The sequence below is a fragment of the Ahaetulla prasina genome, chromosome 4 (genome assembly GCF_028640845.1).
Source record: "Ahaetulla prasina isolate Xishuangbanna chromosome 4, ASM2864084v1, whole genome shotgun sequence".
NCBI lineage: Eukaryota > Metazoa > Chordata > Lepidosauria > Squamata > Colubridae > Ahaetulla > Ahaetulla prasina.
Genome location: NC_080542.1, coordinates 81,788,194 through 81,812,463, shown reverse-complemented (window position 1 = coordinate 81,812,463; position 24,270 = coordinate 81,788,194). Strand labels below are relative to the sequence as shown.

The window sequence follows — 24,270 nt, the reverse complement described above, 5'->3', positions numbered from 1 at the left end:
GAGTGAAATAGAATGCAAAAATTTAAGGTCAAAATTTTTATCTGAGCATAATTGGAAAACCATGGCGGCGCAGTGGTTAGAGTGCAGTACTGCAGGCTACTTCTGCTGACTGCTGATTGCCAGAAGTTTGGCAGTTCAAATCCCACTGGCTAAAGGTTAACTCAGCCTTGAGGACCGAGGTCAGTAAAATGAGGACCCAGATGGTTGGGGACAATATGCTGACACTGTAAACCACTTAGAGAGGGTTGTAAAAGCATTGTGAAGTAGTATATAATTCTTAAGTGTTATTGCTATTGCTAAAACACAATATAGTAAGAAAAAATGTATATACAAAGTATACTACAATATGTAAAATAAATCAAGTTCTGGATTATAACCACCAGCCATCATAGCCAATGGTTGATTTAATTGGAGTTATAACCCAGCACTCTTGGAAGGCAGCATGTTTCCTGTCTCTAGTTTCCATTCTCAGAACTTTTGTGATACATTTTATCTTATATATGCTTTTATATCTGTGTGGCCAAGAACATTTTGGAGCTTCCCAGTATCTTTCTATGATTCAAAGGATGACTTTTCTGGATGTCTTGGTTGATGTATTCTCAGACCTAATTTTCAGAAATGATTATGCTTGTAGCTTCTAGTTTTTAGATATTGATTCTGGGTAGGCTGGAAATATAATTGTCCTTTTCAGATCAATAATAATTGGCTTTGATGGCCAGGTGTGGTTAATCGTTGGTTTTTTTCCAGCCAAAACAAGATTTGACATTTAATACTGGTAAAAAAAAAACTATTTGATATAAATTTTAGTATGTTTACATTTTAAACAAGTGTTTCATGTTTATTGCTAAGAGGATAGAAAAGTTAAAAACTTAACAATTATTACAATTTTTAGTTTTACTACATTGTTTATACTAAAAACAAAGCAAGAAGATTCGTGACCATTAAGAATTAATACAAGGTTTAATTAATGTAATTGAATGTTCATAGTTTTTCATTGAAGCACTTCAGGTGAACACAGCACTAGATTTCAGGCTGTTTCTGATTTTCATAATAGACTTCTTCATATGAGCCTTAACCTAAGACAGACAGACAGACAGACAGATAGACAGACAGACAGACAGACACACAGACACACACACACTCACACACAGACACAGACAGGTCTTGGTGTATTCAGGTCTTTTTCTGTGTAAGGTTAAGAGTATCTTGGTGACGTTTCGATGAGCTCTCACTTGTCATCTTCAGGCTGGTGCTTACGGCTTTGTGCTTGTGCGACCAAAGCGTGGTCGGGACTGCTGTCTCTCTATAAATACTGGTGAGGAGGTGGGGAGTGTTGGCTTTGTTGCTGTAAGCAGGTTAGGTGGCTGTGTGGTTGCATCTTGATTGGTAGATGGAGTGGATTTTTGCAGATTAGTCGGCTGTTTTGTCCTGGTTTTAGATGATGGCTCTTCCTCTTAAATGGATTTGTTCCAACCCCGTTCGAGTTGAGCAATGGCCTTTATCTTCTGAAAAATTGGTTGCTCTTCATTCCCTAGTAAAGGAGCAACTGGTTGCTGGCCATATTGAACCTTCCGCTAGTCCGTGGAATACCCCTGTTTTGTTATCAAAAAGAAAAGTGGAAAATGGAGGTTTTTCCAAATACATTAAATCTCTTTTTCATTCACTTTTGTTCGCTCCCCTCTTCCTGAAGCCTTGACAGTGTTTACAGATGGGTCACTTACTCGGAGTGTAGTGGTTTGGACAGATGGGCATCAATGGTTTTCTAAATACACTTCAGTCCAGACATCTGCCCAACGTTCTGAGTTGGCAGTTATTATTTTGGCTTTACGATTGTTTTCTGAACGGCCTCTCAATTTAATTGTTGATATGCAATATGTATATCTTGCTATGCAATCTCTTCCTTAGGCTTATTATGCAGTTTCTCTTGATGTCAACCGCTTGTCTTTATTTTTATCTTTAAAACGTATTTTGGAAGTATTTCTCTGATATGTTGAGCATATTCGTAGTCATACTCCTTTTCAGAATTCTCTAACAGAAGGGAATCAACAAGCCGATGAAGCTCTAAAAAATGTTACAATGCTATTCTCAGATCCTGTTGCCAGTCACTCATATTTTCATCAAAATGCTAAATCTTTGGCTAAGCAATTTCATATTCCTCTTTCTCAGGCTCGTGTTATTGTTTGAGGCTGTGCTTCTTGTCAACAATTTGCTGTTCCCTTTCCTATGGGGGTGAATCCTCGAGGAACAAAAGCTAATTAAATTTGGCAAATGGATGTCATACAATTTCCTAATTTTAAACCTTATTCTTATTTACATGCCTCCATTGACACATACTCTCACTTTTTGTGGGTCACTGCCTCTCGACATGAGGGCAGTTCTGATGCAGTGTCTCATTGTCTTTCTGCCTTTTCTGCAATGAGCCAACCGGCTCAGTTGAAAAGAGACAATGGTCCTGCATATATTATTTAGGAATTTGCCTCTTTTTGTCAACAGTGGAACATTCAATTGACACATGGCATCCCTTATAACTCTCAAGGGCAAGCTATCATTGAACAGGCCTATCGTACATAGCTAAATTAGTAAAAACTGAATATGGCCCATACAATTTGCGAAAAATTCAAAATTTATTATCTGTTGCTCTTTATGTTTGGAATTATTTAACCTTTTTAGATTCCTTTTCAGACATTCCAGTCAACTTATATTTTCATACTCAGGATCTTGTCTCTCGACCTCTGGTATCCTATTGTCAACTTCCAGATCCTGCCTGGCATGGACTTGCTCAACTTATAACCTGGGGTCATGGTTACGCCGCCATTGAGGATCCCCTAACAAAACAAGCTGTGTGGATCCCAGGCTGGTGTGTTCATCCTTATCATGGCATGGCATCAGGGTCTCCACAATCCCATTCCCAACTTCGATCTGCATCTCAAAACGGAAGTTTGTCTTCCCAAGTCACCACATCCTACAGCCATGACTTGGGGTCAAGTGAAAACTACCACCTATGAGGCTCAGCAACAGCTACAGAAGGCTTCTTTACCTCAAACTCCAGAAAATCTTGTAGCTGCAGTTTTCGCTGTTATAACCGCTAATAGTTACTATTCTGTTGTGTTGTTTTCTTTGTTTTCCTTCTCCTGTTTCTACCACTTCTGAGACATCTCCTACGTTTTCCCTCAACCCTAACATTTGGATTCGTCATGCTCAATATATGTTTTTAATTTATGGCCGCAATGTAAACCTTGTATTATGAACCTCCTATGGCTTTTGGTCAAGTTGTTTTTATTCCTAATCTAATTACCTCTTCTACCTTTATTGTTTCACAACTTCAACATATTTCTTCCTCTTGGCTACTTTCTAAGCCTCAGAGTCAACTGAATTTAGTTAAATGGCGTTACCTCTGTATCAATCAGTTTCATCGAGGTTTGTGTTTTTGCTGTCATGCTCGTCATACTTGGCTTAATACTTGGTCTGATTACCCAAAGGCAAAACGTATTTTAGATAAAGTGGGGAATTATAGTCATTGTACACAAAAATATTGGCTATGGGATACTACATTAGCCACGTTAGAGGGCTCTAATATCACACCTGATATGTATCCTGATAATTTTCCTATCCAGTGATTCTTCTAATGTCGGATCTATCTGTGCTGGATGGCAGTTAAAGGATCCTAACATGTGGTTTTTCTTTGACAAATATGCAACCAATATGCATCCTCAGAACTATCAATGTGCAACAATTGGATATTTGTCGTTACCAGTACAGATAGGTGTTCCCGCCCGATCATCAACTCGTATTCAGCATGCAGCTTTGGGGCCGACATGTTCTGATGAAGTCATCATAGATACTTAATTGATTGGTCTCATTCGAGACAATGACGAATCCGCATATAGACGAGAGGTCAAACGACTAGCCTTGTGGTGCAACCAAAACAATCTGGAACTGAACACACTCAAAACCGTAGAAATGGTGGTAGACTTTAGGAGAAACCCTTCCATACTTCCACCTCTCACAATACTAGACAACACAGTATCAACAGTAGAAACCTTCAAATTTCTAGGTTCTATCATATCACAAGATCTAAAATGGACAGCTAACATCAAAAACATCATTAAAAAAGGACAGCAAAGAATGTTCTTTCTGCGCCAACTCAGTAAGCTCAAACTGCCCAAGGAGCTGCTGATTCAGTTCTACAGAGGAATTATTGAGTCTGTCATTTGCACCTCTATAACTGTCTGGTTCGGTTCTGCAACCCAACAAGAAAAACACAGACTTCAGAGGATAATTAGAACTGCAGAAAAAATAATTGCTACCAACCTGCCTTCCATTGAGGTCCTGGATACTGTACGAATCAAGAAGAGGGCCATGAAAATATTTACAGACTCCTCGCATCCTGGACATAAACTGTTTCAACTCCTACCCTCAAAATGACGCTATAGAGCACTGCACACCAGAACAACTAGACACAAGAACAGTTTTTTCCCAAAGGCCATCACTCTGCTAAACAAATAATTCCATCAACACTGTCAAACTATTTACTGAATCTGCACTACTATTAATCTTCTCATAGTTCCCATCACCAATCTCTTTCCATTTATGACTGTATGACTATAACTTGTTGCTGGCAATCCTTATGATTTATATTGATATATTGACCATCAATTGTGTTGTAAATGTTGTACCTTGATGAACGTATCTTTTCTTTTATGTACACTGAGAGCATATGCACCAAGACAAATTCCTTGTGTGTCCAATCACACTTGGCCAATTAAAAAAAAAAATTCTATTCTATTCTATTAACTTTCTTCATTGCCTAACTTTGGACATGCAGTTGCCGGGGCCATTACTGGAGTCATCATCTTGGGAGCATACCCAGGAATAATTGCTCAAGAAAATAGACATTCTATTCTGGGACTCACATGTCGATTAGAAAAATCTATCAATGCTACTGCTGCAATTGTTCGAGACTTGCAGAATGAAATTGAAGAATTAAATCAGGATATACTTCAACAACATTTTGCTATAGATTATTTGTTAGCTCGTCAAGGAGGATTTTGTAAACTGGTTGGTCAGCGTGCTTTTGCTGTCCATTTTCATTTGCTTAATAAAACTATTGAGGATGAACTGGCTAATATGCAGGCTTACAAAGAAGATAATGTTCATGAAAATTTTTCTCCTTTTGCTTGGTTAAGTAACTGGTTACCTGATTGGTCCTGGTTAAAACAAATGTTTTTTATGGCTTGATTGTACTTGTTCTTCTCATAACTTGCTGTTGTTTTATACAATGTATTCCTTCATTTTTTGCTCTTTTCGTTCGCCTCCTCCACCCACTCTGCATCCACTTCAAATACGTGCTATTCACAAATCTCTTTTCTCTTCATTTAAATAAAAAAGCGAGAACATGTAAAGTTAATACTTTGTACATCATCCTGTATGCGGGCGGCATTCTTATCTTGGATGGCAAACCTCAGTTAAGCAATGTTCTAGCATAAAACAAAGGTACAGGATGAAACAAAGTATAAGATGAAACCTTTGTTGCTTTTATCTTCCTTGCATACAAGCATATTCACTTGAAAACCAATGATGTAATAACTAACCAATTGTTGTGCCTTGGAGATACTATTAACCAATGATAAAGTAACACATATGTTAGCTGAACTATGAAATGCTATATATACTCTATGTAATGTTCAATAAAAATATATAGATTCATTCATCATCATCCCCTTGTGTCATTTCTGCTAACTCTCTCTCTCTCTCTCTCTCTCTCTCTCTCTCTCTATCTATCTATCTATCTATATATATCAGGATTTGATTTAAATCATGATTTAAATCACTAGTAAAAAGTCTTGATTTAAATGGATTCGATTTAAATATAATTTTTAAAGAGCAACTGTCATCTCTGTCCCGCAGTAGCTCCTCCACTGACCTGCTGTTGACTCACTGGCAGTCCCAATATTGCAGAATATACAGCCTCATGCTACATAACAAAGCTCAATTTCATGCTGAATAAACTAAATTATTAATGTATCTTAAATAGAAAACTATCTTTAGATTTTTACTCCAAAAGCATTTTATTAAAATAAATTTGATAAAAATAAAAAAACCCTGATTTAAATAAAACCTCTGCTTTTTTATTTTAAAAAATCATCAATTTTTATCCACCCTGATATATATTATTGGAATTCTAATAATTTGAGTTCACAAAAATAAATTTCTGTGGGAGTACATACATTGCAAGCATGTTTTATTAAAATCTATTACTTTCTATCTTTTCTAAAGATACTAGAATTTATTGAACAAAGCATTGTTTAATTGGCTTATACTAAATTACAAATGCACTTTTTAAAAATATAACACATTTGTGTCTTCCTTTTTTGCCATCCTCTTAGATGTGTGCAATAGTACTGATCTTCCCGAAGTTGAAATCATCAGTCTGCTGGAAGAGCAGCTTCCCCATTACAAGCTAAGAGCTGATACAATCTATGGTTATGACCACGACGATTGGCTTCATACTCCTCTTATTTCTCCTGATGCGAACATTGACTTAACAACTGAGCAGATAGAAGAGACATTGAAATATTTCCGTAAGTCCAGATATGTTCATTAGTATTCAAATAATGCAATTATCTTTGAATGATTTTTTTCCAGATTCTGTGCAAGGATTACGTTATAGGTAGAACCATTTAAAACATGCCATTTTAACATCATTTTGTTGTAAGTGGCATAATTTTCATCTATTTAGAATAATTTGAATGTAGCTTGTGTATTTCAATTTTTAATTAAGTTTTCAGTTTTTTAAAAATCAAATTTTATTATAAATACTATCACTGTCCTATATGACAAGGTCTAAAATCAAATAATTTCTTTGGGCATTCTTATCTTCCTTGTTTTTATACTTAAAATGTATGATAAGGCTGTGAAAACATTTGAAAGAAATACTTTCCAGAATATTACTAGGACTATGATGGCAAACCTATGGCACATGTGCCACAGGTGGCACGCAGAGCCCTCTCTGCAGACACGCCAGTCGTCACCCCAGCCCAGCTTCACTGTGCATGTGTGTGTGCCTCCCCCCAGCCAGCTGGTCTTGGGTATCTGCCGCAGATGCATGGGGGGCGGAGTGCATGAATGTTTGGGGCAGCGGGGTGCATGCATGGGGGTGCAGGAGGCTTTCCAGGCCCAAAACTGGGCATGGGGGGGGCTCACGTACCCCATTTTGGGCTTGGAAAGCGGGCTTCACCAATCTGGAAGTCAAAGTGCGGGGCGCATGCATGAGGGACACCCATGCATGGGGAGTGGGCGCATGCACAGGGAACATTTGCACAGGGGTGGGACACGTGCAGGAGTTACTCGCATTCCATTTTGGGGGTTTGGCCATGTGCACATGCATTTGTGCGCGCATGTGCTTTGGGCACTCAGCATCAAAAGGGTTAACCATCATTGTCTTAGCATTAACAAAATCCAGTTCTTTGACATACTCAGACATACTCTTTGTAAGGTTTGCATAGCTGTCTCAGTGGGTATCCTTGCCTATCTGTGTATGTATGCTCAAACACTACTGTTAAAATATAGGCAAGCAAGTTATACATGGCATACTTGCAGGCACTTGGTTACAGTTTTTGAAAAATCTGGGCAAATTTTCCAAATATTGTAGTTACCGTATTTTTCGGAGTATAAGACGCACCGGAGTATAAAACGCACCTTAGTTTTTGGGGAGGAAAATAAGAAAAAAGCTGATTGGCAGGTAGATTGGCCTCCCAGAATACCCCCATCAGCTGTTCCCAGAGGTGAATTTTAGCAACAGGTTCCTTGGTTGTGAGCTCTGTGCCATGCTTTTTTTTGCTTTTTTTTCTGCCTCTGAAACTCTGTTTCAGAAAAAAACTTTTTTCTGCCTCTGAAAGCCTCCGAAACAGAGCTTCAGAAAAGAAGTGTTGTGACCCAGGTTCCTGGACCCGGACTCCTGGACTCGGATGATTCAGAAAGTGAGGGAGAAGACCTGGCAAGCCCTGCTTCTCTTGAGCCCTCTCCCTCCCTGGCACCCACTCAAAGGGAAGAGGAGGGGCCGGCAAGGCCTGATTCTCTGGAGCCTTCTTCTGATTTGGCAACGCCCCAAGAACAGTTTTGGAGTGATGCAAGACTGCGCAGACGTGACCGGCGCGCGCAGCAGAAGCAGCGTTGGGATAAGGCCAAGTAATAATTGTCATGCAGTGACATCTGCAGAGACTATAAATAGGAGGCGGGACTTCCTGGTTTTTTGTCTTGGACAAAGCAATGAATTTGCGTGGGCAAACTGTATCAATGGAGGGAAGAATATATTCATGAGTAATTCTGGCCTTATCTATAATTTCCTCGTTATCTCCAGAAACTTGGCAGGCCCGTGGGTAGACGTGGCCAGGACATTATCTATGTAAATAAAAGGAGAAAAGGAGGCCTCTGACTGACTCTTTGCTGGGAGTATTGGGGGGAGGGAAACAGAACAAGAAGCCTCTGAAGCTCTGTTTGGGGGCTTCTTTTCTGAAACTGTTTTGGGGCTTCATTTCTGAAGCTTTGTTTCTGATGCCTTTTTCAGTCTCTGAAACCTCTGTTTGAGAAGCTGGGCGGGACTACATTCAGAGTATAAGACGCATCCAGATTTGCACCCTCTTTTTTTGGGGAGGAAAGGTGCGTCTTATACTCCGAAAAATATGGTATGTTAAATTAAAAGTTTTTTACTTGAGCTAACACACCTTACATCTATTCAGAATACTTATGAAAGATATTTTGTTTTCTATTAACACAGTTGGCTTGTTTGGGCATTTTGCTAGTCTGTGACAGTGATAAAAAATGATTGATTGATTGGGAATTCTCATACAGAGTTTATTAAAATAATGTATTAACTAGCGCATGATGGTAGTCAGGTCAGACTCTTGCAGACAGGGGCACAACTAATAAATCATTCATAGCTGGAAATAGATGCTTCTCATCACTTTGCTGATCTAAAGACTCAGAAATAGGAAGAAATTTGTGCCTGACCACACTTGTAAATGGATCATAAGCTTTCTAACAAACAGGAAGTGCAGGTGAAGTTAGGCAGAATCACATCAGATACTTTTACAATTAGCACAGGGGCCCCCAAGGCTGCGTGCTCTCTCAACTTCTCTCTATATACCAATGATTGCATCTCAAAGGATCTCTCTGTTAAAGTACTGAAGTTTGTAGGATGACACAAGTGTGATTGGTCTCATTCAAGATGATGAATTTGCATACAGATGGGAGGTTGAACAACTAGCCTTGTGGTGTGGCCGGGAGGCGGCCATTTTGTTATTAATCAACTGTGAAGCAAAAAGAATCATGATAAACCTAACTTGCGACCCTAGTCAATTACTAGATGATCTGAATGCTTTACAATCATAGATTTATGTATCAGTTGCCACACATCTTACAAACTCTTCTTTATTACTGACGTACAGTTCTTCAACATATAATGCATTTTTTGTTTCAATGCAAAATCATCTGCTAATCATATCAACTGTACTTACATGTTTGTAGCCAGATAAATTATTCTGTGTCCTATTTATTTTAGAAGTAAAATTTTCTATTCCCCAAATTCTTTCATCTATTGATTTATTTCCCCCTTGAGTCTTTTCTACTCTCTCGTTTTAAAACTCAAGAGAGTTGTACTTGTTTCGGGGTTGGCATTTCACAGGTTGTCTACACTAAGCAAAAGCTGATGAATCTCTGGGACAAATCTAAAAACTACTTTTCATACTTGATACGTTATATTTGTCCTTGAAACAATTTTATGCAATATTTTTATGCATTGCTTGAGAAACTCTGACTCCAAGTCATTTGGGTTTAAATCTGATTTAAACTAACCCAATCCACCTCCATGAGTCAGGTATCAAAGATCTACACATCTTTCTTTAGTTGTACCAACTATATCCTGTGCTACAATCTGTTTAAACTATACAGGTAGTCCTCAATTTACAAGCACAATTAGGATCAGAATTCTGTTGCTAAGTGAGGCAGTCATTAAATGAGTTGTAGCCAATTTTATGACCTATTTTGCCACAGTTGTTAAGCAAACTGCCATGGTTGTTAACTGAATCCAGTTTAACTGAATACAGTTTCCTTCCTTTTGCTTGTTGGAAGCCAGTTGAAGAGGTCGCAAATGGCAACCATTTGACTCCAGTACACCGCAACCATCATAAATACATGCTGGTTGCAGGATTTCCGGCTGAACTTCGCCACTACCGGAGGCGAGGACTGCGAGCTCTCTCCGTTGGAGGATTCCAAAAGGAGCCATAGCCAGCCTGTAGGGGTGGTGAAGTAAAGGGGGAGTGCCTTGCAAGTTGAGTAGAGCCACATCTCTCCTCCCTAACTTGGAAAATCCCCCTCATCTGAAGACGAGGATCAGCAGCTGTCAATATGGCTGCCATGAAGCTGGGGACTGCCTGAATACCTAAGAGAGTGCAGGAGTGAAGAGAACAGTAAACAGAGACTGCTGCTGGATGAGGTGATTCTTTTTTCTTTAAAAATTACTTCCAAGGGGAAAAAAATCATCAAAATGAAAAAAAGTCGGAGGCATGGCCAGAGTCACAGCAATAAGACATGGTATTTGGGAGCTCCCAAAGACCCATTGATATCTCCATTGCCCGGGGTCTGAAGTGATCAAAGTCATTCTGAAGGAACAACAAACAAGAGGGGCACGAACTGGCCAGCATAGGGGAAGGGCAAACCCCATGTCGGAACAGGAGAAGCCCCTCAAACTAGGTATAGGAGAAAGCAACCATAGCAGTTGCTAAAAAGCTGGGGCGGCTGCAACAGAAGGAGGAGAAAGAAAGACAGCGTGTGACATCGAGGTGAGAGACTTTGATATTCTGGGAAAGAAAAGAAGAGATTTTCTGTTACAAACCCACTTGTAAATTAAAGAGGGTGGAAAAGAAGGTTAAAGGGAAGGGGTGAGAGCGGGTGTGTATTCACTTTCACACTCGGCAGTTTAGCTGCGAAGAAAGCCTGTGGGGGGGAGTAGAAAACCAAAGAGAAAGCTGGAAGATCTCTCATAAAATAAAAATAATTTGGATTTATTTATAGTAACTGGAGAAGTTGAACCCTATTCTAGATGGGAATAGTGGTAATTGATAAAGGATATTTTGTAACCCAAAGTTAAGAAATTAAGAAGTTAATATCGGCAGATTTCTTTTGAAAGTATGTGTCAGATATGCCTCCTTTCAATACTCAAGGAAAAAAAAACCCAACTCCATTGTTTGTAGAGAAAGGTAGTTTTACTGAGTATGAACTGAATGCAACAAAGTGAAAGCAATCTCTGAGGTAATAGGCATGGATTACACATAGAAGAATTAAGCATCAAGCCTTTCTCCCCTGGCAGTCCAGTCAGTCTTGTCCAATCCACGTTCCTCTAAGGTGGCACGTAGGGGCCATCTTCAGATGGTTTCATCCCTCTGGTATGCCCGGACCATTAGCTGTGAGTGTTATCAGCCCGCCTTCTAACTACCGAATACATTTGAACAAAACCATTCACTTTAAGTTTCGTTTCTGATAAGTTTCGTTTCTCCTTCAGCATGCAGTCTCTCCCCTCCCCCATCACTATGACAGCCATAGCAAGCTAGACCTCAGTCAGAGGTATATTACCTACCATAATAGAACAGCAATAAAGCAATTAACTCTTATCAATAAAGCAATAAACTGGAGCGAGTGGAGGCTGACAGTATTGTCTGCTGTTGAAAAGTGAGTCAACAGTGCCATCTAGTGGTGAAGGAAAAAGTACTTTTAAGATTAGAAAAAACCTTATCTACGAGATTTATTTTATTTATTTATTTTATTTATTTATTTTGTCATCCAGTATATATAAGCATAAGCATGAAATAATTATACAATATATAAGCATATATATGAGTATGAGTATGTAATAACCATATTAATTGGATATAATGAAAGGAAACAATAGGACAGGAACAGAAGATACGTTTGTGCTCTTATGCACGCCCCTTACAGACCTCTTAGAAATGGGGTAAGGTCAATGGTAGATAGTTTTTGGTTGAAGCTTTGGGGATTTTGGGAAAAGACCACAGAGTCAGGTAGTGTATTCCAAGCATTAATGACTCTGTTAATGAAGTCATATTTTCTTCAATCAAGATTGGAGAGGTTAACATTAAGCTTAAATCTATTGTGTGCTTGTGTATTGTTGCAATTGAAGCTGAAGTAGTCTTCGACAGGAAGGACATTGTAATAGATTATTCTATGAGTTAAACTCAGGTCATGTCGAAGGCGGCGTAGTTCTAAATTTTCTAAACCCAGGATTTCAAGTCTGGTGGCATAAGGTATATTGTTGTATTCAGAGGAATGCAGAACTCTTCTTGTAAAATATTTCTGGACATGTTCAATTTTATTGATGTCAGAAATGTGGTATGGGTTCCAAACATTTGAGCTGTATTCAAGAATTGGTCTAGTAAATGTTTTATATGCTCTGGTTAGTAGTGTAGTGTTTTTGGAAAAGAAGCTACGCAAGATTAGGTTTACAACTTTTAAGGCCTTTTTTGTGATGTAGTTACAGTGGGCTTTGGCACTTAGATCATTTGATATGAAAACTCCAAGATCTTTAACAGGATGGGGGTCATCAGTAAGGTGATGTCCATCAAGCTTGTACTTAGTGTTTAGGTTCTTTTTTCCAATATGTAAGACTGAGCATTTGCTGGTTGAGATTTGGAGTTGCCAAGTTTTAGACCATTCAGATAAAAAGTCTAGGTCTTTTTGGAGGATAGCTGCATTGTTGGTGGTGTTAAATAGTTTGACATCGTCAGCAAAGAGAACACAATTTTTTTAATATGGTCACAGAGATCATTAAGGTATAATATGAAGTGTGTTGGTCTAAGAATGCTGCCTTGGGGAACTCCACTTTTAACAGGAACAGGATTTGATAGAGCATTGCAAATTTTGACCACTTGTTATCTGTTTGATAGAAAAGCTGTTATCCAATTGTGGAGGGGTCCTGAGATGCTGTAGGATTATAGTTTTAGGAGAAGTTTATCATATACTACTGAGTCGAAAGCTTTACAGAAGTCTATGTAGATTGCATCTATTGCCTTGCCCTGATCAAGATTTGTAGTCCATATGTTTTTGCAGTGAAGAAGTTGTAAATTACATGATAATTTTTTTTCTGAAATCAAATTGTTTATTAGAGAGTAGGTTTTTTTATTTCTAGGTGGAGGGTAATGGGTTGGTTGATAATAGATTCCATTACTTTGCAGGTGACACAGCAAAGAGAGATAGGTCTGTAATTTTCAATTAGGCTGGGGTCTCCTTTTTTGAAAATAGGGATAACCGTGGCAAGTGACCAAAGTTTGGGAAGGGAACTGGTCGTGAAAGCTTTTTCAAAAATTATTCTTAGGGGTTCTGCTATATTAGTGGAAATCTTCTTTAAGAAGTATGCACATAGTCCATCTGGTCCAATAGATAGGGATGGTTTCAGTTTGCGAAGAGCTTTTTCAACATTATCTTCTGTGAAATCTATGTGTGTTAGGTCATTGCACTCATTGTTGATACGATTGGGGAATGCCAGGTATAAGTCATTACTGTTAACAAAGACTGAGCTTTGTTAACAGTTAACAAAGACTGGAAGTTGAGTTTTGTTTTTAGTTTATAATTTTCTACGGTTTTGTTTTTTGAAACTGGTCTTTTTATTTACCCATTCATGAGTACTTTGAAGAATCTGTCTTTGATTTTTTTTTTCTGTTAGAAGATAAACAGAGACAAGCAAAATAGTTGAGCTCACATTTGGTATTCCTACACTCTTCTTATTCTTAAGAGCTGTTCATTCCCTTTTTTTCCTTCTTTTTGCTATTCTGGAATATTTCTTTTTTCCCTCTTTATTTCTTTTTTTATTATAGTTTAATGCTAGAATTAAACTAAAAAGACAGTGGATTAAGACCAGAAGAGTCTGAAGGTTTACCGGGACAATGTAATGTCTGGTTTTTGTTTTGTATTTCTCTCTTTTTGACTCCCCACCCCACTCCTTTTGGATTTTCTTTTCAACACTATATTTTTAATCTGGATCATTTTTTATTTGGGAGGGGGGTGGTTGATTTGGTTTGTCTGCATTTTTGCCTTTTACCTAATCCAACCATTACGGAGGATTAGATACTTGGATTACAAGTATATTTGATTACAATTATATTTGGAATATAAATTTTAAGAATGAGTGCAAAAAAAAAAAGCTTACAACATTGTTGCATCCAATGGGCAGTCCTGTTTCAACAGAAAAGACCTTGGAGATGGAGCTAAACAATTTTAGGCAAACACTTCACGATGATTTGAAACAAGATATAAAAGAAATGAAAGATATGATGGAGAAACATGAAGGGATGATTCAAAAAGTAGAAGAAAAGACAGAAGAGACAGGAAACTTACGGGACCGCCTGCTGTTACCCTATGCCTCCCACCAACCCGTACGCTCTCACAGAGAGGGCCTTCTCAGGGTGCCGTCCGCCAGACAATGTCGGCTGGCAGCCCCCAGGGGCAGGGCCTTCTCTGTGGGAGCTCCTACGCTTTGGAACGAACTTCCCCCTGGTTTACGTCAAGTGCCTGATCTTCGGACTTTTCGCCATGAGCTGAAAACACATCTATTTATTCAAGCGGGACTGGCCTAATTAAATTTTAATCTGGGGTTATTTATATTTTTAGGGTTTTTTAAACTATTTTAAATGTTTTAAATTTTTTAAATTTTTGGCCATTTTGTAATATGTTTGTTTTAGTCTTGTTTTAATTTATATATTGCGCTTTTTATTTGGCTGTACACCGCCCTGAGTCCTTCGGGAGAAGGGCGGTATAAAAATCGAATAAATAAATAAAATAAAATAAATAAATAAAATAAATTTAAAAAAGTTGAACAACTGGAAGGAAAATTTGTGCTAACTGATAAAATTCAAAATTCACAGGAAAAAACAATAGTCCTTCTTGAAATGGACAAGGCTAACTTTTACTTAAGATTTCAAAATATTGAGGAGGAGAAAGGAGAAAATCTGCCTGAGGTGATAGCTGAGATCTTGATAGAAGCTCTGGATCAACCCAAAGGGAAGATTTTAAATGAAATTGATGAAGCTTTTAGAGTACATATAAGGTATGCGATGAGAAATAAACTACCAGGAGAAATGCAAACAGCAAGAAATACAGCACTAAAATACAAAGACAAAGAAATTGTGGTATTGGGGAAAATACTCAAAAGAGTTAGATATATAAGGTGAGAATACTAATTTAACAAGACTTTTAATATCAAAAGGAGTGAATTTCAAATGGTTAATCCCGGAAGGAATTTTGCTGACTTGGCAAGAACAAAGACTTAGATTACACACCTTTGACAAAACAAGATCCTTTTATGATCAATTTATTGGACCAGTGGAAGAGGACCGGGGAGCGACAAACTACATACAATAAAAAGAAGAAGAGAAAGAGAAAGAAGAGAAAATAAAAGAACAGGAAGAACAGGTACTGAGAGAGGGGACACGAACTAAGGAGCCAATGGAACAGAGAAACCAGGGCGATGAAATTAAAAACTACTAATAAGTAAAACATGGAAGAAGAAATAAAAGCAATATCGATAAATGTAAATGGATTAAATGCGGCGATAAAAAGGAATAGAACATTGGGCTTCCTGTGGTGCCACCTTCTTCCTTGGGCGTCTAATTAAGGCGCTCTGCACTGAATTTCGTAAAAGCTGGCGAAAACAGCGAAAAACAGCTGTTCGCCGGCTTCAATTTCTCTCCCTGGGAGAAAGGGAGAGGATAGAGCGGCGGGAGAGTGGTAGATCTCCCCAGGGGCTATGTTTTGTTATGCAGAGCCCCGGAGGGTTGAGTCCCACTGAAATCCTGCCAAACTCCGTTCTTCAGTGCGCTCCTGCAAAGGCAGGAAAAGAAGAAAGTGTCCATCTCTGCTTAATTGATTTTTTTCCTTGTGGATTTCGGAACAAGTGCGAGTGAACAACTACCAGATTGCAAGTATTTTTGATTTCCTGACTTCTACCTTTTAAAAAGAGAATTTTTTTAATTTGAATTTATATACCGCCCTTCTCCGCAGACTCAGGGCAGCTTACACTGTGTTAAGCAATAGTCTTCATCCATTTGTATATTATATACAAAGTCAACTTTTATTGCCCCCAACAATCTGGGTTCTCATTTTACCTACCTTATAAAGGATGAAAGGCTGAGTCAACCTTGGGCCTGGTGGGACTTGAACTTGCAGTAATTGCAAGCAGCTGTGTTAATAACAAACAGACTTAGTCTGCTGAGCCACCAGAGGCCCTTTTATAGGAAGAAGATACCGTATTGATACTGTGCTTAAGGCCAAAGGTTTTCTTTCTACTGTGCTGAAAGTTGAAATAGAAGTAATAGAACAAAGAATTCAAGAGACCCAAATGGGTGTGGAAGCTGAGGTGACCCCAGTGATGTTACCATCTAAAGAACAACCACAAGAACAAAGAGTGACGAGGGGAACCCTCATGTGTAAAGAAAAGGAGCAACAAACTCAGAGTAAAGGTCAGGATTCTGCTACAGAAGCGGTGGGAGGAGCAAGGCTGAAGATACGGGAGGAGGATCTTTAGCTGATTGTTCAAAAGCTTCAGGAGGCCAGTAATGGCAATAAAATTCTGACTTGGAATGTTAATGGTTTGAATTCAGCTCAGAAGAGAGGAAATTGTTTCATTATTTGAAACAATTTAGAAATGATGTGATTTGCCTACAAGAAACACATATTAAATCATCAGATAATAAATACTTAATAAACTCAAAATTAGGTAAACATTTTGCTGCCTCAGCTTTGGACAAGAAAAATGGTTTAGTGGTATATTTGAGAAAAGATATACCAGCCAAGTTAATAGAGGCAGATACTCACGGAAGATATATTGCCATTGAACTTATATTAGAAACAAAAAAGACTCTTTTGCTTGGTATATATGCACCCAATCAGCGACAAGAAAAATACTACAGAATGTTGTATGACAAGTTGATTCTATGGGATTACAGATCGTGTATTATATTAGGAGATTGGAATGGAGTAATTGATACACGAAAGGACAAAAGAATTTCCTCTAAAAAGATACCCGCACATGCAAAGCTCCCTAAGTCTTTTTTTGAGATGGTAGAAGATTTTGAGTTGAGAGATGTTTGGAGACTACGGAACCTGGAGGAGAGAGACTATACTTTTTTTCCCGATAGGCATCGATCTTTTTCACGTATTGATTTTATATTAACTTCTAATGATTTGCTTTCTAGGGTGAAGAAAACTTAAGATATTTCCAAGATGTTTGTCTGATCATAGTTCTGTTTGGATGGAATTGCAATATGGAAAAGAAGGCAGAAGAACATGGAGATTAAATGAAAATTTGTTTAGATATCAGGATAATGTAAATTAATGTAAAAAGCAGATGAAAGAATTTTTTGATTATAATTTGCATAAGGAAACATCGATAGAAATGGTTTGGGATGCCAGTAAAGGTTCTATGAGAGGTGTATTAATATATAGACAGACAAATAAGCAACAAAGACAGCGTAGGTATCTAAAAGAGGAAATTTATAAGAAACAACAATTATTAATACATAATCCGCATGATCAAAAACTTAAAGATGCAATAAAATTATTACAGAGTCAATTTAATATGATAATGGCTGACCAGGTGGCAACAAATATACAATATGCCAAACATAATACTTTTTGTAATGCAAATAGACCTGGTAGGTGGTTAGCATACATTTTAAGGAAAAAACAAAAACAATGCACTATAGAAAAAATAGAATATAAAGGTAAAGAGAGATATCAACAGGATAAAATTAAAAAAGCTTTCTTAGAATATTACACAAATTTATACCTTAAAGATAATATATTGAACAGGGATATTGATAATTATTTGAAGGAATATAAGGTTAAAAATTTAACTTTAGAACAAAGGGAAGAACTGAACCAGCCTATAACTTCTGAAGAAGTTATTTTGGTAATTAAACAATAAAAATTTGGTGGATTTTACAAAATGTTCTGAAAAAGAAGATAAAGTTCCTGCCACAATTTTTTCTGCTGGGAATTATTATGGACTGTACAGTAATTGAGACTAAATTGATTTTAAATCTAATAACAGCGGCAAGATTACTGATAGGACAGTATTGGAAGAAAAAAGAAGTACCTACAACAGAAGAATGGATATTGAAAGTTGCCAATTTGGCTGAGATGGCAAAAATCTCAGCCTTTTTGAAAGACAATATGCAAGAAAGATACTTAAAGGAATGGGAAAAATGGATTGACTATATTCAAAGTAGATATCAGACTAAGACTTATCAGACTGCCTTTGAATGATTAGGATGTATTATTTCTGATTGTTTTGGGGGAAGTTAGGAATGGATGAGAATTGTAGGAGTATAATTGAGTTGGGAGGGGGAAAAAGTTTTAGCATATGTTTGTTTTATTTTTAACTATACCTTGTGTTTGTTCCGGGAAGTCGGGGGGGAGGGGGGTTTGTGAAGGGAGGGGGGAGATGGGATGCCAGACTCACGGAGAGAGGCATATGTAACACTCATACCTAAAGAAGAAGCAGATTTACAACTGATAAAAAAACTATAGACCAATCTATTTATTTATTTATTTTTATCTATTTATTTATTTGTCGTAACAATATATACAAGTATTGCAAAAAGGGTTATATAATATATGAACATATATAAGAGGAGAAACGAGGTACTAAAAACATATATATACATAGGGGAAGAAACAGTAGGACAGAAACGGTAGGCACGTTTGTGCTCTTATGCACGCCCCTTAGAGTCCTCTTAGGAAAGTGGTGAGGTCAACCATGGACAGTTTTTGAGTAAAGCCTTTGGGGTTATGAGAAGAAACCACAAAGTCAGATAATGCATTCCAAGCATATACAATTCTGTTACAGAAATCATGTTTTCTGCAATCTAAACTGGAGCGGTTGACATTGAGTTTAAATCTGTTGTTAGCTCTTGTGATATTGTTACTGAAATTAAAGAAGTCATTGACAGGAAGGACATTACAACGGATGATTTTATATGCTAAATCCAGGTCCTGTCGAAGGCGACGAAGTTCCAAGTTATCTAGACCCAGGATATCAAGTCTGGTGGAATAAGGTATTTTATTGGTTTCGGAGGAGTGGAGAACTCTTCTCGTAAAATATCTTTGGACATGCTCAACTGTGTTGATGTCAGATATATGGTATGGGTTCCAGACAGGAGAGCAGTAATCAAGAATTGGCCTAGCAAATGTTTTATATGCTCTGGTCAGTAGCGTGGTGTTTTTTGAAAAGAAGCTACGTAGAATCTCACTATTAAATGTGGACAATAAGATTTTTGCTTCAATAATGGCGAATAGATTGGGAAAGTCGGTTAAATGAATTTATTCATATACAATAGATCAAAATGGTTTCTTACCTAAGAGACAAATTAGAGATAATACTAGGATAATACTAAACGCATTGGAATATTATGAATCATATCCAGAGAAATAAATGGCAATGATATTTCTAGGTGCTCAAAAGGCATTTGATAATGTAAATTGGCAATTTATAATAAAACAATTGAAGACAATGGACTTCGGGGAGAGATTTGTAAATTCTATAAAAACAATTTATGAGAAACAGTCAGCTAAGATAATGATAAATGGAGAAATGACAGGAAATATTAAAATCAGGAAAGGTGCAAGTCAAGGATGTCTGCTTTCCCCATTGCTATTCATTTTGACTTTAGAAGTTTTGAACAGGAACATCAGAAGAAATGATAACATTAAAGGAATAAAAGTCAAAAAAGAAGACTATAAATTGCCAGCTTTTGCTGATGATATAGTATTTATTCTGGAAGAACCACTTACATTAGGTTCTAAACTATTAGAACAAATAGAGGCTTATGGGAAAGTGTCTGGCCTAAAAATAAACAAGGAAAAAATGAAAATATTGGTGAAAAATATGACAGAGAAACAGAAAAGAGAAAAGTAAAGATGCTGAATATTCAAGTGGTGAAAAAAGTGAAATACTTAGGAATATATTTAACATTAAGATGTGTAACGATAAAAGGAGATAGCTATTATGAACTGAAAAACCAAACTGAGAAAGATTTGGAGAAATGGAGAAACCTGCAACTTTCACTCATGGGGAGATCAGCAGTTATAAAGATGAACATATTATCAAGACTATTATATGTATTTCAGACAGTACGATAAAACTTGAACAAACTTATTTTCAACATTTTAAGATAGCAAGATTTATATGGCAAAGAAAAAAAGCTAGAATAAGTTTAAAGATGTTACAGGATATGAGGCTAAGGTGAGCATTTGGACTTCCGAATTGGGAACTATATTACCAGGCAGCAGCACTGACTTGGATGAAGGAATGGATGGAATTAAAGAATACAAGATTACTGATTTTGGAAGGACATGATTTGGAATTAGGACGGCATTCTTTTTTATGGTATGGGAGAAGTAAGATACACACATACTTTCATAGACATTACATAAGAAATGCATTGCTAATGGCATGGGAGAAGGTTAGAGATAAATACTATATGAAAATTCCACCATGGTTATCAACAATGGAGGCTTTAATACATCCAAATACTTTTAATATTAGAAATATTATTAGGTATAGAGACTTGTTAACAGACCGGGGAACTGAAGCAGAAACAAGATTTGGAAGAACAGGGGATTGAGTTACATTGGTATATGTATATGTAAATACAAGCAAAATATCAGAAAGATGTTAAACTTTATGGTTTCTATTTAGAAAAGACTGAGCTTGATAGGATTCTCACAGGAACAGAGAACAAATTAATCAAAAAAAACACATAACTTTTTGTTGGCAGTTGAGTTAGAAGAGGAACAAGTAATGGAAACTATGATAGCTTGGGCTAAATATTTTGGATATTCAAGAGACCTAGACAAATGGCAACAGCTGTGGGAGAGGAATTATAAATTAACAATGTCCACTGCATATAAAGAAAATCAATTTAAAAAGTTTTATAGATGGCATATACCACCTGAGAAACTGGCGAAAATGTTTAAAGACAAATTAGCTAAATGTTGGAAATGTCATCAGTTACCAGGATCTTTTGTCAGTTTTTTTGTCCAGGGGTTTTCTAACTTCTACCGGTGATTCATCCCAGCCTTCGTGGAAGTGGCTCTGCCGCTTACTGAACTGCTAAAGACAGGACCCTCCCCCGCAAAGCCGCAGCCAACACAGCCGCTAGCCTGGATGCTAAGCTGTCAAAAAGCATTTGAAAGCTTGAAACGGCGGTTTCCTTCAGCATCCAGACCCAGATAGACAATTCATTGTCCAGGCTGATGCCAGTGACGTTGCAGTGGCAGCAGTGCTCCTCCAGGAAGACCCCCAAGGACGGCTACTTTCCTGTGCATATGTGTCCAAAAAACTTACAGACACTGAACAGAGATGGGCAGTATGGGAGAAGGAAGCTTTTGCTGTTTGTTGGGCTCTTCTATCATGGCGGCACTTCCTAGAGGGAGCCAAGATCCCCTTTGAGGTATGGTCAGACCATAGAAACCTCGAAGCCTTAAAGATCCCACGAAGGCTCTACCCCAAACAGGTCCGCTGGGCGCAGTACTTCAAGCGGTTTGATTTCAAGCTGAAATACATCCCAGGGGCGAAGAACCTGCTTGCAGACGCCCTGTCAAGGAAACCCCAGTATGACAGCGAGAGGGAGGATGTCATCCATGCCATCATTCCAGACACACAGAGTGCGGTGCAAGTCACTACCCAGAGTCAGGCCAGCAGGCGGACTGACCCCATCGATGGGAAGCTAACTCCCGACTTGAAGGCAGCACTATCTACTGATCAATCGCTAGCCGACAATCAAGACATGTTGACGACATGGACTAGCTTGGAAAGGTTCGAAAATTTACGTCCCCAACAGCATGAGACTCCTGGTACTCCAGCATAGCCATGATTCTCAATTGGCTGGTCACTTTGGATTTCTAAAGACCCTTCATCTGATTAGATGGCAGTTTTGGTGGCCAAAGATGAAAGCTGATGTGGAAGACTATGCAAAAAGTTGTGCCACATGTGCCAGCAATAAGACAAGACTAGGAAAGCCTCCTGTCTTGCTTCAACATGTAGCTGAGCCCAGCCATCCATGGGAAGAAATAGCTATGGACTTTATCATAGAGCTCCCAGAAAGTGGTAGAAATATGGTAATATGGACTGTGATAGACCTGTTCTCCAAACAGGTCCATTTTATTCCTTGTTCTGGACTTCCCTCGGCTAAGAGATTAGCCAAGATGTTTGTCAAACAGATCTACTGGCTGCATGGAGTTCCATGACAGGTGATTTCCTATCGAGGAGTTCAGTTCACCGCTAAGTTCTGGAGGGAGTTCCTGAGGTCCATTGGATCATCTCAGGGGCTTAGCTCAGCCTTCCAGCCGAGTACAAATGGAGCCGTAGAACGTGCTAATACCATGGTGGAACAATACCTAAGATGTTGTGTGGATTACCAGCAAGATAATTGGGCTGATATGCTTCCTTTCACAGAAGTGGTGTACAATAATGTGGTGCATAGTAGTATGGGACTGATGCATTTTCAGATTACGAGTGGCATGGAATTTGTCCCTATGCCAGAACTGTGGAGAGAACAGCCTTCTTCCATGACTCTGAATGAATGGATGGAATCATTAAAGAAAGGCTGGGAGAATACCAAAAGAGCCCTGAATGAAGCGGCCGAAGCATACAAAAAGCAAGCAGACAAACACTGATCTCCCCAACCCCTCTTTCAGTTGGGAGATTGCGTGTATCTTTCCACCAAATACATACGTTTAATTTTGAAGAGTAAGAAATTGGGACCGAAATATTTAGGCCCCTTCCCCATAGTGAAAGTGATTGAACCTGTGACTGTACAGTTAAATCTTCCCCACATGCTGGGGAAAATTCATCCCGTTTTCCATTGCAGCCTGTTAAAGCCTGCTGTGGGATCTAAACTGAGACCACAACCTGCTGCTCCCCCAAAACCAATTGTGGTGCAGGGTGAGACTCATTATGAGGTAAAGAAGATTTTGGACTCCAGATTGCAGAGGGGATGTTTGCAATATTTGGTTCATTGGAAAGGATACCCCTTGTCTGAAGCCACGTGGGTGAAGAGGTGTTATGTTCAGGCAGACACCTTAGTTAGGCAGTTTCATGATAAATTCCCTGATAAGCCTAAGGGTCCTCCTGGGGGAAGGAGAGGTGGTTGATGTGCTAATTGACCCCTGACTTCAGTCTTGTTCCAGGATTCGTTCCTTTCCTGAGGGGGGGAAGCCTGTCAGTTTTGGAAGGCAATTTTCTTTTTGCTTCTTAACTGCCACATATTTTAGCTGGGGAAGTTGGGAGGGGGTTGTTGTTGGAGCAGTAGAAAGTTAGTCATAACAACATTCTGTAAGGACTTTTGTCTACGTCTGATGTAGATTGCCTGATGTAGACTGCCTGAAGATTGTATCCAGTTGAATGTGAAGAGTTGATTGGACAATGTGATGAACTTGTGGGTGTGGGGCAGGGCTGTGAACTGTCAACTGGGTGTGGAAAACCTGGAAACCTTCAGTTTTGGGTTTTCCCAGCTGTACCAACATGACATCTCTAATAAATTGGAACTTTGAGGAACCTCAAGCCTCAGAGCTTTATTTCGTCGGGGGTGTTCCTTGGAACCCTGACACTTATTATCATATGTGGTGGACATGTCCAGAAGCCAAAAACTATTGGGAGAAAATAAAGGGTTGGATAGATGAAATAATCCAACAACATATTGATTTAAAACCAGAGTTGTTTTTATTGGGGATCCTACCAGAGAAAATTAGTAAAGATACTATTTATCTGATTATACATGTAATTACAGCAGCTAGAATAGTTTTTGTGCAAAACTGGAAAGCAGAGAAAATACCTCTGGAAGGAGAAATTATTAGAAAAATTTTAGATTGTGCAGAAATGAATAGATTAACTTTGATGATTAAAGAAAGAGAGGATTCAGAATATTTTAAGATATGGGATAAATTTTACTATTGGTTAGAAGAAAGGTATAAATAAGTAATGGATAATTATATAAGAAAATGATAATAATGTATTTATGGAAAAATGGTAATAATTCAAATTGAAGTGAAGAAAGAAGAAACAGCAAAATAATGGAGCCAGGAAGAAAACACCAAGACATCACATGGAATGAATTGTTGATGATTTAAATTGTTGTCTGTAAAATAAAAAAAAACTTTATTAAAAATAAAAAAAATAAAAAAGAGTCATTTTGAGATTTCAAA

The 24,270-nt window shown here is 38.1% G+C and overlaps 1 protein-coding gene across 9 annotated transcripts in view; it reads left to right on the top strand.

The window, feature by feature from the left end:
• Positions 1-24,270, top strand: part of TRAK1 (trafficking kinesin protein 1) — a 438,997-nt gene that overhangs the window by 217,270 nt on the left and 197,457 nt on the right. For 8 of the 9 annotated variants that reach the window (XM_058184206.1, XM_058184203.1, XM_058184202.1 and 5 more), the window contains one exon: positions 6,387-6,581. In XM_058184206.1, the coding sequence (XP_058040189.1) occupies positions 6,387-6,581 (195 nt within the window). Of the gene's footprint in view, positions 1-6,386; positions 6,582-19,056; positions 19,122-24,270 lie in introns of those variants that run through there. The other variant, XM_058184209.1, reaches the window with a different exon arrangement.